Source organism: Prunus persica, chromosome G3 (genome assembly GCF_000346465.2).
Source record: "Prunus persica cultivar Lovell chromosome G3, Prunus_persica_NCBIv2, whole genome shotgun sequence".
Classification (NCBI taxonomy): Eukaryota; Viridiplantae; Streptophyta; class Magnoliopsida; order Rosales; family Rosaceae; genus Prunus; species Prunus persica.
In genome coordinates this window covers 3,948,053-3,962,506 of record NC_034011.1, presented here as the reverse complement: position 1 = coordinate 3,962,506, position 14,454 = coordinate 3,948,053, and the positions used below count along the sequence as shown (strand labels likewise).

The 14,454-nt window shown below is 34.5% G+C and overlaps 1 protein-coding gene across 4 annotated transcripts; it reads right to left on the bottom strand.

Moving 5' to 3' along the window:
- Nucleotides 2,367-11,039, bottom strand: LOC18783768 (probable LRR receptor-like serine/threonine-protein kinase At1g05700). 4 transcript variants are annotated; one of them, XM_020560140.1, is made up of 18 exons: nt 10,928-11,039; nt 10,278-10,821; nt 9,727-10,038; nt 9,560-9,651; nt 9,300-9,438; nt 9,126-9,197; nt 8,902-8,973; nt 8,740-8,820; nt 8,296-8,456; nt 7,965-8,188; nt 7,750-7,876; nt 7,548-7,610; nt 7,252-7,441; nt 5,842-7,055; nt 5,544-5,583; nt 5,350-5,455; nt 3,616-3,672; nt 2,367-2,695 (listed from the first exon to the last, which is right to left on the bottom strand). In XM_020560140.1, exons 1-14 carry the CDS (start codon nt 11,019-11,021, stop codon nt 6,644-6,646), a joined length of 2,583 nt encoding a protein of 860 aa, XP_020415729.1. In that variant the 5' UTR covers nt 11,022-11,039; the 3' UTR covers nt 2,367-2,695; nt 3,616-3,672; nt 5,350-5,455; nt 5,544-5,583; nt 5,842-6,643. The 4 variants fall into 4 exon arrangements, with proteins under 4 accessions (XP_020415729.1, XP_020415727.1, XP_020415726.1 ...); XM_020560138.1 differs by having other exon boundaries at nt 5,544-5,662; nt 9,560-10,038; XM_020560137.1 differs by having other exon boundaries at nt 9,560-10,038.

Sequence of the window (14,454 nt, the reverse complement as noted above, 5' to 3'; positions counted from 1 at the left end):
AAATATTTGATTTACCATATATACCAAAAGTAAAATGTTTAATTTACCCCCAACATTGACAAAAGTAAACAGAATTGGCCGAAAAACGAAATTGCCGCATAAATGGAAGTTAAGGATTACATAAACCACAAAAAACAAAATAGAGCACCAACATGCAATTCGGGTATAAAACAAGGACCATTGTGGTTAAAATCCCATAAAAAAATAATGTACATAATCAAAGTTCAATCCAACATCCTGCTTGAATGAAAAAACAAAATCATCTAGGTTCTTTAATTATAAAATTTTAACATTATTTTCTTATTTTCAACATTGACTAGTCATATTGTCTCTGGGTTTATTTGATCATTGTTGTCATACATCTTTCCATTGGGGTTTTAATTTACCCCTCCTTTATCTAAGTACCAATTTCATTTCTAAAACTTAATATAAAGAGTGGTGGGGTGTGTATATAGATGTATTAGGGGTAAGTATTAAGTTGGATGACCTATTTTTGTCTTTTTACACAATAATAAAACTTAAGAGCTTAATGATTTAAATATTGGGATAAACAGAAAAAAGTGTGGGGTTTAAATGAAAATTAAAAACTCCATATTCCAGAGCATGCGAGACAATAAATACTCACATTCATACATTCTTTTTGGTTATCAACTAGTTCTTAGTCCGGTAGTGTCCTCTATTTTCTTCATTGAAAAATGTTTTAAATTCAAAGAAGGATAGAAAAAGAATAATACATTATTTTTTGTTTTATTTAAATAAAGACAGTCGATTATTTGACAAAACCCATATAGTTTACTTTTAATATTCAACTGATGTACAATAAATTAATATGAAAAACATAACATAACACACAATCAGTGGCAAACTAATCACTCACAACTCATAATCTTCATGGTTCACCTGATACGTTGCGTTCGGTGCTCTGCCAGTGCCAACATCACGGCCAGTCCCATTTCTCTATTTCTCTATTTCTCTATTTCTCTAACAGTTTTGGCTTCCTTTTGCCTATTGTCCTTTCAAACTACTTGTTTCATTTATTTATTTATATACTTGATTCAGCATCTTGGGAACGAACTAGCAGCATCAGATTAAAAGCGAAACCAAGCAGAAGGAGGAGTTGCTTGAATGTCCACGACATGATCACTAGGGAAGCAAACACACAAATTTAAGTAAGGTTTTTGTGTTCAATGGATATCCCTTTTACAATATATATAAAAGTAACATTGCCCTAATGGATCATGTTATGTCGGATGTGGCTTAACTCAAGTCTACGCTTTTGTCTCGTATTCATCATCCAATTATCAATCGCGGCAACTCAAAAAGTCATCATACACTTCTCAAAGTCCATTTTTTAAGTTCTGTTAGTTTAGTTAATTTGACCACTTGATTGTAATTTTCTCCCACCAGCGTGGAAGCTACTGCCAAGTCATACAAAGTTACATCGCATGCATACAAAGTTACGTCGCATGCGTAACCGTACATGTCAGAAACATCATCGTATCATATTATATGGTGATGATTGATGACCAATTTCCGTAGACAACTGTGTGGAAATTTGCGTTTGATTAGAGAAGACTTGTTAAACGGAAAGAATTAGATATTAATAATGGATATGGTGCAGGCCTCTAATCAACATTAACCCATGTGTATGGTGTCCAAGCTTTATACTGCTTAAATATTGAGCATTGACTTTCACTCGGTCGTCGTGGACGTACCTGTCCATGTCAATCTGGCTTGCCTTGTGGAAAATTTGGGCTTGACGTGGAAGGTCTGTAAAATAATTGATAATTAGACATTAATAATTCATTATTGACTAGTAAATAAAGGTATCATTCTTTTTACCAAAAGAAAATGTGTTATTATAAATATTATTTTTCATTTTGTTTTTCGCTAGGGAGGGAGGGAGAGTCATAAGAGTCAGCGCACTGGTCAATAATAACCATTTACTCCACAGTGAACCAAAAAACGATGTGACAGGGGATAACTGGGGTGTTTTGTTGCCGGGTTACCCAAACAGGTGACCGGGGTTTCATCAGCAGAGCATGAGGAGGCTGTAGCTACAATGGAGGCTGATGTGATGTTTGCTGAAATGTTAGCCTTGGAATGGGTGATTTTTGAAGGAGAATCTATTAATATAGTGCTGAATTTTACGCTATACTTTCAGCCGGGTTAAATTTTTATGCATTCGTTGTGAGGCAAATAGTGTTGCACATAGGAGTAGGACTGTCAGATGTGCTCTATTATGTACTCATGTTAATGAGTGGTTTGAAATGCCTCTCGACATTATTCATAAAGTCTTGATTGAGGACAGTTGCAATTGGAATCACATATTAAGTGTTTCCTACTTCTTTCTAGTTTTTAATAAAACTAGCAGAAAAGCCCGCGCGATGCTGCGGGTTTTGAAATTGCGTAGACAAAGTAAGATTGTTTATATATACAATGAGATTTAACTTATAGCATTATGTTTAACTAAAGGAGTATAAGTTGCAAAAAAGTAAGTAATAACATATTTTACAGGCTACTTGTTATGTTAAAATAGTAGACTTGTTTGTATATACATTGAGATGTTAATAGTGGGAAGCAGCCATCAAAATAGCAAAATTTGGATAGTTTAGAGCAGCATGCTGTTTAATTGGGCGAGTTTTGTTTTGCAATTTCTTCATGATTTTTCTTCTCTTTGATGGAGGTCTTGACCCTGTTATAAAAAAGTGAGAAAATAGTAAATGTTAATATTGATGAATGGGGAAAATTGAGTTAGGACAATAATCATAAACATTTAATTATGTATAAACAGGAATAATATAATTTAACAATTTAATAAGAAAGTTATAAATAGTTTTCCAATCTAGGAAATACAAAGTTACAAAATTAAGAGAACTAATGAGCAAGCTGTAGATGGTTTTGCAATTGAAGTAACACAAAGTAAACATATTTTAAATTCTGTGTTTATCTAAAGGAAAAGTTGAAGAGAGGTAAAATAATCATGGTTGGATATATTGAAGAAAAATTGAAAAAAAGGATGTAAATATTATGTTTAGGCTTTTAATTCTCTTATGTATTAGGAACATATGACTCTTTTGCTCTTATTTAGAGTAAAAATTATTTAAGGGCTTGACATTTCTGTTGAAAAACGGGCAAAACCTCCCCTTAAAAACGGACATTTTCCAAAAAAATTCACCTGTAAATATGATTAAAATATAATATAACAATTCTAGATATCTATTATTTTATCAGACAACCAACTTCGATTCATAATGATTAAACAATATATATATATATATATATATTAATATAAAGTCTTGTTAAATCCATATGTACAATTGAGACATTGAACTCAAAATTTATAATCAACCAAGTTCACCAGATTAATGATTTAGATAAAATGTTCAATGAGAACATCAAAGGGAAAATATTTAAAAGAGGAGAAATATTTTAGCAATAAAGCATATCCAACTTGTATCAATCAACAAAATAAAGATTATTTGTAAATAACTTGTATGCAAGCATAATCGATGAAAAGCAAATATAAAATCTTACAAAATAATTAAAATCAATTGACTAACATGACTAATAATGCTCAATTTAAAAAAACAATGAATTAGAGGAGTTTTATACCTCGAAAATGACAGCAGAATGCAAATGTCTAGTCCCTTGCCTTTTGGTGTATTCAAGCTGTGAAATAAACACATAATTGAATTATATTTGGATCGAATCACATTTTTAGAGAAATATAGGTTATCACAGGATGAGAAAAAGATGACAAAATTTACATCACTATATGAAATCCTGCTTATATTTTTAACACCAACATAAATTTAGTTTTGTGTAAACAACTTCACAATTACAAATATCTATTATTATATCAAAGAATTAACTGAATTCTATAACGATCAAACAATATGCATATATTAATATCAAGCCTAGTTAAACAGATATACACAGTGAGCACATTTGACTCAAAACTCATAATCAATCAAGCCCACCAAGTCAAGGAATCAAGTGAAATGTTTCCTGAGAACCCCAAAGAAAACCAATAGAGGTTAAGATAAAATAATTGCCAATTTCTATTTTGACAAAAAAAAAAAGTCTCTTGACAAAAAATCTCTTGACAAAAAACTAAAAGAAAGAAAGTCTCTTGACAAAAAATCTCCCAGCCAACAAATTCTTCATATGGAAGAAATACTTGGGAATGGAAGGTATAGTGCTACCACCCTTCTCTTGCTTTTTCTCTTTCTCACTCACACAAACACATATATTCTATTGTTCCAAACAACCAATGCTCTAATAATAAGAATGAAACAGGGAGCACGGAAGGCTGTATGAGTGAGAGTATAAGTAAAGAAAGAGCTGAAGCTGCGAAAAATGATACAGAACTACCACTCTTCAATTTGAAAAGAATTTTAGCTGCAACAAACAACTTCAATGTAGCGAATAAACTGGGAGAGGGAGGATTTGGCCCTGTTTTATAAGATGACACTTTCTAAACTGCTTGATAAATACTAATGTACAGTTTATCTAATATATGCTAACTTGGACAGGCCAAAGACATAATAGATTTAGGTTCCTTAAAGGAGGCAGCACAAATATTCATTCCAGGTACATTGTAGCATGATTTCTGTTTTCTCAGCCTCTCTAATTCTAAAAACCAAAAACTTCAATATATAACTTTAATTTTCTGTAAGTGTTGATCTAGATTTACATTCCCTTTGTCCTGACAACTCAATCGAACATCTCAATCGAAAGTCACCCTAAACAATCAAAATCACAAAACCACTCTCTCACTCAGGATTGAATCGTTGCACAGACTGTGATCTACATAAGCCTGCGGCAATACTAATATCTAGGATATTATGTTCAATTGTAATTTTAAAGGACAAACCATACACATTCAAGCAAGAACTCTACAGCATGCCTGCTCAATCAGGCCATACAATTTTCAGAACTTATGTACCAAGCATATCGAACTGAGAAAGTAAACCATATGTTTCCCCAGACACCATATGCCGGAGAGTTAATCTAAGAAGGGAAGATGGCACTTTATCAGCATGGTTGCTGGTTAATCATTCCTAATTTCTATTTTGTCAAAACCTGATTAATCTTCACTTCTTTTTTCCTTGTGTTTTATCATTAATTTTTTTCTCCATATTTAGAATACAACAACCAACAGCAGATAAAAAAAGAAAATTTTTTCAATAAAAAAAAGCATGCTTAGTCTTTGCTTTCCAGTGTTTTATCAGCAACCAAAACAGAAATTGAGAATGATTTCCATTTCTAAGATTTCTCCAAGAGAGCAAAGTCATTGAATCGACAATTGATTAAAAAAATTAATAATAAGAATGATGGAAATACCTGAGCTAATATGTGAGATTCAATCCCCTTCCTGATAGAACCCAATATGTTGTGAAATATAAATACCTCAGCTCCTCTTATATAGCATTAGGGATTACCCAAGAACCTGAAATCAAATTAACCAAATAAATGAACCCAAATTCGTAAAAAATAAATAAAAAATACCCTAAAGATATGTTGTGAAATATAAATACCTCAGCTCCTCTTATATAGCATTAGGGATTACCCAAGAACCTGAAATCAAAGTAACCAAATAAATGAACCCAAATTCGTAAAAAATAAATAAATAAAGCATTAGGGATTACCCAAGAACCTGAAATCAAAGTAACCAAATAAATGAACCCAAATTCGTAAAAAATAAATAAAAAATACCCTAAAGATAGAACATGGCTCACACCCACGCTCTACAAAGGACGAAAAATCTCCCAGCCAACAATCAAATTCATGAAATGAAGACCAAAAGATCTGTTAAAAAGTTGACGGGATGCATACCTGAAGACAAAGGATGCAAAAATTCGCAAGCAAGAAAGATGGAAGTCTGAGTCGAAGGCTGTAGAAAGGATGAGAAATCTCCCGACCACAAATCTGTGAGACGAAGACTAAAAGTGCGGCTGGATTTGCAGCGCACCTCCCAAACAAAAATCGACGGCCCCCCACGCATGTCTAACAATGAATGCAAATCTTCCATGGCTGCCCCCCAACCAGCTGGTTCGAAACGGACTGAAAATGGGCACTTCTCTGAGCGGACGAAACCTTCGCAACGAAGGGGAAGGGGCAAAAACGGGAACAAAAGAAGCTGTTTAGTTGAGGGCAGTTTCGTCAATTTAATGTTATGAAGAAAAAACAAAACGAAAACAACAGCAAAATGAGGGGCATTTCCGTCATTATACTGTGCTTAACTACAGTGTTTAGTTGCATTGGGCTTTAGTATATATAGAATTTCCCTCTTACCATTGAGCTTCACAAAAAAAATAAAAAAAAATAAAACAAGAGAATGTAAACATAACAATACGCAAGAAAATTGAAAACTTCGGAGACGGGGCCTAATATTTATGGTAATATGACCTTAAGTTAATACAAGAACAGAGCTCAAACAAGAGTCCTAATTCATGGACTTGAACAACATCCAAGAAATATGGAAGATAAGCCTAACTTCTGTGATGTGAAGAACTTATATCAATACTAGAAGTCTAGAACAGAGCCAAAACAAGAGCCCAAATTCATGCTTCTTTTCATGATTAGCTACAGAGGCACAATGGAACTCAAGCAGAAGCATTATGTACTAGTACCAGTACTACCTCACGGAGGGAGTTAGCCTAACGATCGAATTGTCAGCCATTAACGCATTGGAATTATCCAATTCAGCTACACGGCTATGATTTGTTCGAGCACATTCTGTTGCCAAACACTCCTTCAAATCCACCACTACTTGGCTTATGCTTGGCCTCTTGATGGCATTTACGGATACACATGCCATTGCTATTTCCACAGCTTTCCAGACGGAGTTGGTATTGAAATTTCCCTCTAACCTCGGATCGACGATGTTGTTAATGTCTCCATTTGCAAGCATGAAACCAACCCATTGACTTATGTGAATTCTCTCATGCGTCCTCGTTAAAACTGGTCTGCTTGTGATAATCTCCAACAGCACAACCCCAAAGCTATAAACGTCACTTTTCTCATTTAACCTGTTTGATAGGTAGAACCTGCAAGCCAAACCATACATGGAACTCATCAGATCACATTTTCTGATGCGAAGGACTTTGCTAAAATGTCCACTTATTTTTTCTTTCATAATTCTTCTTGCTGTTTTAGTTAATTTGTGTTTGCTTCCCAGACTTGCTGTGAATTTAAGTACTAGTAAAGATGATAATGGGAAAATTAATAGTGTGAAATACTTACTCAGGATCAAGGTAGCCAGGAGTGCCAGCAAGAAGGCTGGATGCATGAGTTCCATCATGAGTAGGGAAATTTCTGGATAGGCCAAAATCAGATATTTTGGCTTGGAAACTTTCATTCAGCAAGATGTTTGTTGATTTCACATCCCTGTGCATTATCGGTGGCTTACAACCACAATGCAGATACTCCAACCCTGCATTTTAAAATTTTTACATCGCTTACACAAAAGTTCAAACAAATAAAAGAGATTCTTGCTATAAAAAAAAGGATCGATCATGAAAATCATTTTAGTTGCAGACCTTGTGCAGCATCTGTTGCTATTCGAAGTCTATCTTCCCAAGTCAACATACTTGATCTGCTATCTGCATCCATAAGAAGAACAGAAGTGCGTAAGCCTTGTTTCTTTCTGTCTTAACTTACAAAGGAGCCCCAATCATATGGTGGTGCAAGAATTAAGTTACAGAGTTCCCAAATATTTGGAAGTACTACTTGCAGCCAAACCTGAAAGATGGTTCAATAAGTTCCCATTGGCCATATACTCGTAGACAAGCCCTACTTTGGTTTCGTCGTTGCAATATCCAACAAGGCTTGTCAAGTTTTTATGATGAACTCTCATAAGAAGAGTAACCTGCAGTTTAAGAGGCCACAAATAAAACACGTTAATTCATTACACAGACAAGACATTGTGTTAGTTTATTTGATTTGACAAACATTACCTCTGCATGAAATTGTTGGAACCCTTGAACAGATGATGCTGAAAGCATCTTTATAGCTACTTGAGTATGGTCAATGTAGCCATGATACACGGTTCCAAATCCACCTCTGCCGAGGACCCTCTCAAAGTTGTTGGTCATCTTTATTATCTCAGAATATGTGAACTGTCGCTTTGTTGATTCTAATGACCCGTATTGAGGGATGGCTTTTGCATCTATGACATCTCCTAAGAACATTACAAGCTTAATGAGTATGTATCTTATACAACCAAACCTTCAGTCTTCATCATTTATCGCCCAAAGAAATTACTTTAACAAATATTGGAAGTCTTACCATGCTGCCTTTTCCTTTTGAAGCCCCACCAGCAGATAGCTGCTACAACTGATAAGAGGATCAAAATTCCAGCGATTGACACTACTATGGGAATAACGAAACTGTGCTTCTTCTTCAATGTGCAAGAAACATATTGAGATAGATGTGCATTATCGCACAAACTGAGATCAAATGGTTGATGGAAAATGCAGTTAGATTTTGATAAATTATAATCACCGATTTTAATATCCTCTGTAATATGTTGCAAATCTCTGTTTTCAAAAAAGAAAAAAAGAAAAAAAAAAGGAAGATGTTTTAACTCTCAATAATCAGATTCTACGGAAATACCTGATAATTAAATATTTTGGATTATGAGAATATTTGAAAATTAGAATAGAAAACACTCAATTTTAGGGTGAGCCAAACACGGAATCTGAAGGCCATGATTTTCTATGAAAGGCTTACCTTAGTGACAGAAAACCACTATTCTTTCTTTCAATCAGTCCTACCGGAACCGAGCCTGTGAACTTGTTTTTCTCCAAATTTCTGCAAAGATCAAATCTATCACGGTGCTTTCTAACAAATTAAGCATTTACAGTACTTTAGACATATAACCAAATAACTTACAGGACAGTCAAATTTGGGAGTTTAGACAAAAAGTCTAGGATTGGTCCTGTTAAGTTGTTGTTTGATAAATCCCTGAAATCATGAGCAGCTCAACTCATTCAAATTAAAACAAATACTCATTTATTACATTGGTAAGGTAAATACATTGTCTACCTTCTCATTAATGACATTGACAATTACTCATTTATTACATTGGTAAGACAAATGCAGCAAGACATACTTACAAAGACTGTATCATTGTGAGATTGGATATAGAAGCAGCTATCTCCCCTGTTAAGCCACTCGAGGACAAGTTCCTGATTGTATTTTTTGTAGATTCAATAATTAAGACATGATGAGGTATAATTAACTCAAATATCAGGAGAAGTTTGTTTGAGGTCATATGTATATATACTTACAAGGATATGATTCTTGGTGACTCAAAGTCTTGGTAGTTACACTTTACACCTTCCCAAACGAAATGTTGAGGGGCACATGGATCTCCTTGCCAATTCCTTTTGATTTTGTAAGTTGACTTGATGTTTGCCATTGCATCAACTAATAATATTTTCACATTCAAACAGAAATTTCATCAGAACAATTCATATATATACCTGCGTACTGGTAAGGTACTAAATGATGAATCGACACGTGTAAGAAAGAACTAATTAGTGGTTACCATCTTCTTGGCTTGTTTCTTCTTCTATAAATTTTTTAACCATATAAATCTCGAAAGCATTGAGGATGGGTGGAAGGGTAGAGTTCTCAGCCCTGGTGATTGAAATATTAGCATATTGTGCATAAGAACTCCAGGCCCCAGTGCTGTAAACGGTATAGGACAAGTACCGAGGAGGAGCAAATGGCCCAAAAGTGCGGCGTCCGTTCCTAAAAATGTATTGGAATCTAGATTGGTTGACCCTTTCAACTTCTGCAAAGTGCAGGTAACTATAATATTCTGCATTTATGTCCGGCAATACGTAAATAATACTCAAGGAATCACTTGGATCTTTTGGCGTCGAAGCAGTACTCATAACTACAGATGGTGGTTGGAAAGGGTTGTCAGATTCAGTTTCGATGGTGGATGAGGTACTTACTTGTGTCCATTCATCAAGCTCATTATAGTAACTCCAGAAGCGATCATGAATATCGAATGGATACCTAGTTAAATCAATTAATACAACCAATGTTCCATCAGAAATATAATCAAAATTAAATTTTTCAAGGATTGCAAACACACAGATGTGTGTGTGTGTGTGTGATTTTCAATTCATTGAGGGATCCCTAAAATAAGCTTATTTGAAAAAATATTAGTAGGGGACCCTAAAGTGTGTCCCTCAAATAAAAGTAAGAACCCTCAATAGAAGGGACTATATATATATGGTTTGGAGATGACTCACCTGTATCCTCTCCTATAAGGTCTTTGGCCCATGTCACGCCGGGTTACAAGTGCCAATGACCCCGTTGTCGTTTGATAAGATGCATTAGGTAAAGGCCTGAGTTCTAGATAAGATATAAACGGAACCCCAGAGCCTGTGTTCACCAAACAAACATGTATATAGTTTCGAAGTGCGATGTGTATGAGCTCTTTGTAAGTGCTTACATGGGAGGCATATTCGAACCTAACTGTATCCCATAAATTAGGTCCAAGGTGTAGATCAAATTCTGGTATCTTATTTTGGCCATCATAATTCCCATATGCAAAACCCGCCCGCATAAAATATTTGTTGCCTGGTGTAACATTTATTTTGTAACAATTCCTGGCTCCTTCGGGGAAGCTCCTAACAGACCAGGATGGCTGTGTATAGTTATCTCTGTAATCAGGCGATATGGATTTACTTTCGCCGGTGTCTATGAAGGTTGCGTCTGAAATATAGTTAATGCTTGTTACGTTTTCAGCATAACTTGAATCTGTTTGGAGGCCGCAATCTATGCTAATGAATCCTGAGATATATACAAACATATATGCAAGAAAGAGAGGATTTAGCTTAGCTATATATTATGTTAACAAAAGTAGCAATTTGTTTTCTTGCTGCTGATATTCTTATACCTGATTGAAGATCTTGGGAATGAACTAGCAGCATCAGATTAAGAGCGAAACCACCAAGCAGTGCAAAGTGGAGTTGCGTGAATGACCACAACATGACTACAAGGGAAGCCAAAGACACAAGTTAAGTAAGATATTGGTGTTCGATAGATATCATTTTATATATATAGAACTAGCAGCATCAGATTAAGTCCAACAATATTATCTATATTTGTTAATTATAATTTTTATTATCTTTTTAAAGTGAAAAGCGATTTTCTAAAACAGAGAGGATGGTTTTGATTTTTCCCCATTTACAGACGTTGACCCATTGACCACTGGTACAGAGAGGATGGTTTTTGATTTTTGACATTAAAGATGACCACTTTGCTAAGACATTAATTGTGTGGAAATTTCGGGTTGATTTGGGAGACCGTGTGGGGTAGGAAAGACTTGTAAAACATTAACCCATTCACCACTTCTACGGAAGCGTAAGCCAAGTCAAGTCGTTGTTGGTCCACAATTATATACAAAAAAATGCATGGGAGAGCAGGAAATTAAGGTGGGAGAAAAATTTAGTTGCAACAGGGATTTTGTTTTGTTATCCCGGTTAATAAATAATTATTAATATTGTTCTTGGAATCCTTATGCTTTATCTTCTTTGACAAGCGAGAACTTGTGTTGAGGGGATTTAGGGCTCCCTCATATCAGGTCCTCATTATCAGGGACGGACTCAGGATTTTAAAATGAGGTGGGCTAGATTTATCTTATTGAACTGTTAGATTTTAGGCTTATGGAATCGATCATGTGTGTGTATATATATAAAATTTAAAAACATATCATTTTTATTTTATTTGTTTAAAATGCCTATTTTACACCAACAATACCAGCTAAGGTTTACCATGATGAACAAAAATGAATTAAGAGAAAAGAAAATTCATAAGAAAATTCAAAAATGAAAATTTATCATCACAAAGGTAGAGTCAGATAGACACACAACAACCAGAGGTAACACTACAATTATCCAATTAGTACAAATTAATATTTCTACTATAAAGAGGATTAACATTAAAACTAACTATAAGAAATAAATAAATAAAAGGGAGACTTTGGAAAAACCCAAAGGAGAGAGAAATTTTTTAAAAGAAGTCAAAATGGACAAAATTGCCCTTATTTAATTTTGGATTTCTCAAGGAATCCTTTACATTTGCATGTCTTTGATTTGAAAGTCGAGAGGTTTTTCTGTCTTTTTTGAAAAAGCTTTGCCTTTTTCTAAAAGTGAAAGTTTTTTTATGGCTAAAACCTAAATTTACTTAAATAAAAACTCACCTGGGCTATAGCCCAGGTTGTACAAGTCATAGGACCGTCCTGCTCATTATGGTAGTCAATTTGAAACATTTCACTTTTGCAGTATGTAAACACCATTTGATTTTTAAGAGATGGTAGCCATGGCAACGTAGGAGTCTGGGAAGAGGATTTGTGATGGTAGAGATGCGGGAAGGTGGAAGGGGTGATATGGTACATCATATGATTTTTTAAGATATATATTATAACTATGTTAATGTGGATTAATTAATATCATTAAATTAATCAAGATTTAAGTAAACGCACACAAAAATGCATTGATGCTAAATGCAAAGTACTCGAAATCCGAAAAAAGAGTTCTCCAAGTCCAAGTCCAGCAATACTATTATTTTTGTTAATCATGATTTTTATTATCTTTCTAAACTGAAAATATATAACAATTTCAATTTAATTCAAGTGGGCTTGAAAGGTTTATAAGATAGTAGATAGAATAGAGAGCCCCTTTCACCCTGCAAATGTAGAGAGTCAAAAAGTGATTTTCTAAAACAGAAACGATGATTTTGCAGGTGTAATTTTGATGTTGAGACAATAGTATTAAAGATAAGAATTTGACATTATCAGTTTCTAGGCTTTGTTGAGAGCCACTTATCCCAAATAGGTAGGGAGGGAGGGAGGGAGAATGAGGTGGTAGCCATGACTGGCAGTGTGGGGTAATGTGTGGTTGCGTCTTGTTGGGAAATAATAAGGTGGAATTAATTATTTTTTATTTTAATACAAGTTTGGTGACGTGGGCTTAATAAAATTATTAGATTAATAAATGCATGTAAATGCACAGATGCTAAATGCAGAAGCTCAGGATCCATCTCCCTCTCTTCTCTCTTCCCCTCTTCTCTTTCCCTCTCTCACTCTAGTGGTGATGATGATGATCATAATTAAGCAGCCTAGTTCCAAAAACAATCCCAAATCTGAAACTTGATGTGAGAAGAGAGAAGGGGAGAAGAAAGAGAAGAGGGATATAGAAGGAGAGGAGAAGAGAGAATGGTGGGGAGGCCGAAATTGACATATGGTTGACGACGGCCGATTGCATCCATCGATTTTGATGATGGGGTTTATTGAATATTGTTTTTTTCTTTCTTTCTATTAGGCCTTTCAGTTTTTATTTTAATTTTTAATAGTATTTTATTTAGATTTTTAATTAATCAATTAATATTTTAGTATAAATTGACTATATTAACCTTCAAAGTACCAGTAATATTGACGGAATTAGACGGTAAGACCAATGCACCAAATAGCAAAGAATTGATAGACCATTTGAATGAATAATTTAGTTGAGGGATTAAAATAAAACTCGAGTATAAGTTTGAGGACTATTTGAGTTAAAAACTCTTAATATTAATACAACAAATAGCCTCTTCCAATTATTGAGGAAAAATCGTTAGTAATCTTCACGATCTCCGAGTATGCAAAGCGTTGAACCTCGCACTCCAACAGCCTATTTGGTTTGAAATTTGTCATCATCTCTACACACGGAAAGAATCATCACCATGTCATATGAGACAGCGACTATTACACGTTTATGAAGCAAGTTTTTCGTTTTTTACCAATAATATTCTATATTTTCATCCTATTTACCAATTCCTTCAAGCCTAGAGATTATTTATCTCAACAAATCGATCAAAAAGAAAACCTAATTACTCATAGACTCGGACATAAGAATGAACGGTTTTTCTGTTAAAACAAAAAAATTTAAAATCAACGGTTTTGCGGGTGATGTGAGAGCACAGGAGCTACGGGCACAATAATATGTGGATAGCTTATTTTGAGGTAGGGGTAAATGCTAAAAGTTATTTCTGTTCAATGGATAACCTTTTATATTTTATACATATTTATATATATATATATATATATATATATATACAGAGAGCTTCCATTGAGGGATCCCTCAAATAAGCTTATTTGAGGGACACCCCTTGTAGGCCCCACTCCGGATTGTATTTCACTAATCCAAACCGTCTATTTTGTAGATACTCATTCAAAGATCATCTCTACAAAAAATCACTTGAATCCGATATCATGTGACCACTCAATTGAGTTATTGAAATTTTAGTACTTTTCTTAAAGCACCGTGTTCATTGATTTTGTAAGACACAATTGGATGTCGAAACGGTTTCCGATTTGAGGGCTTCACCTACGACACGGGCTTTTGGGGGCCTAGGCCCTACTGAAGGTCGGCAAACAGGCGGCGG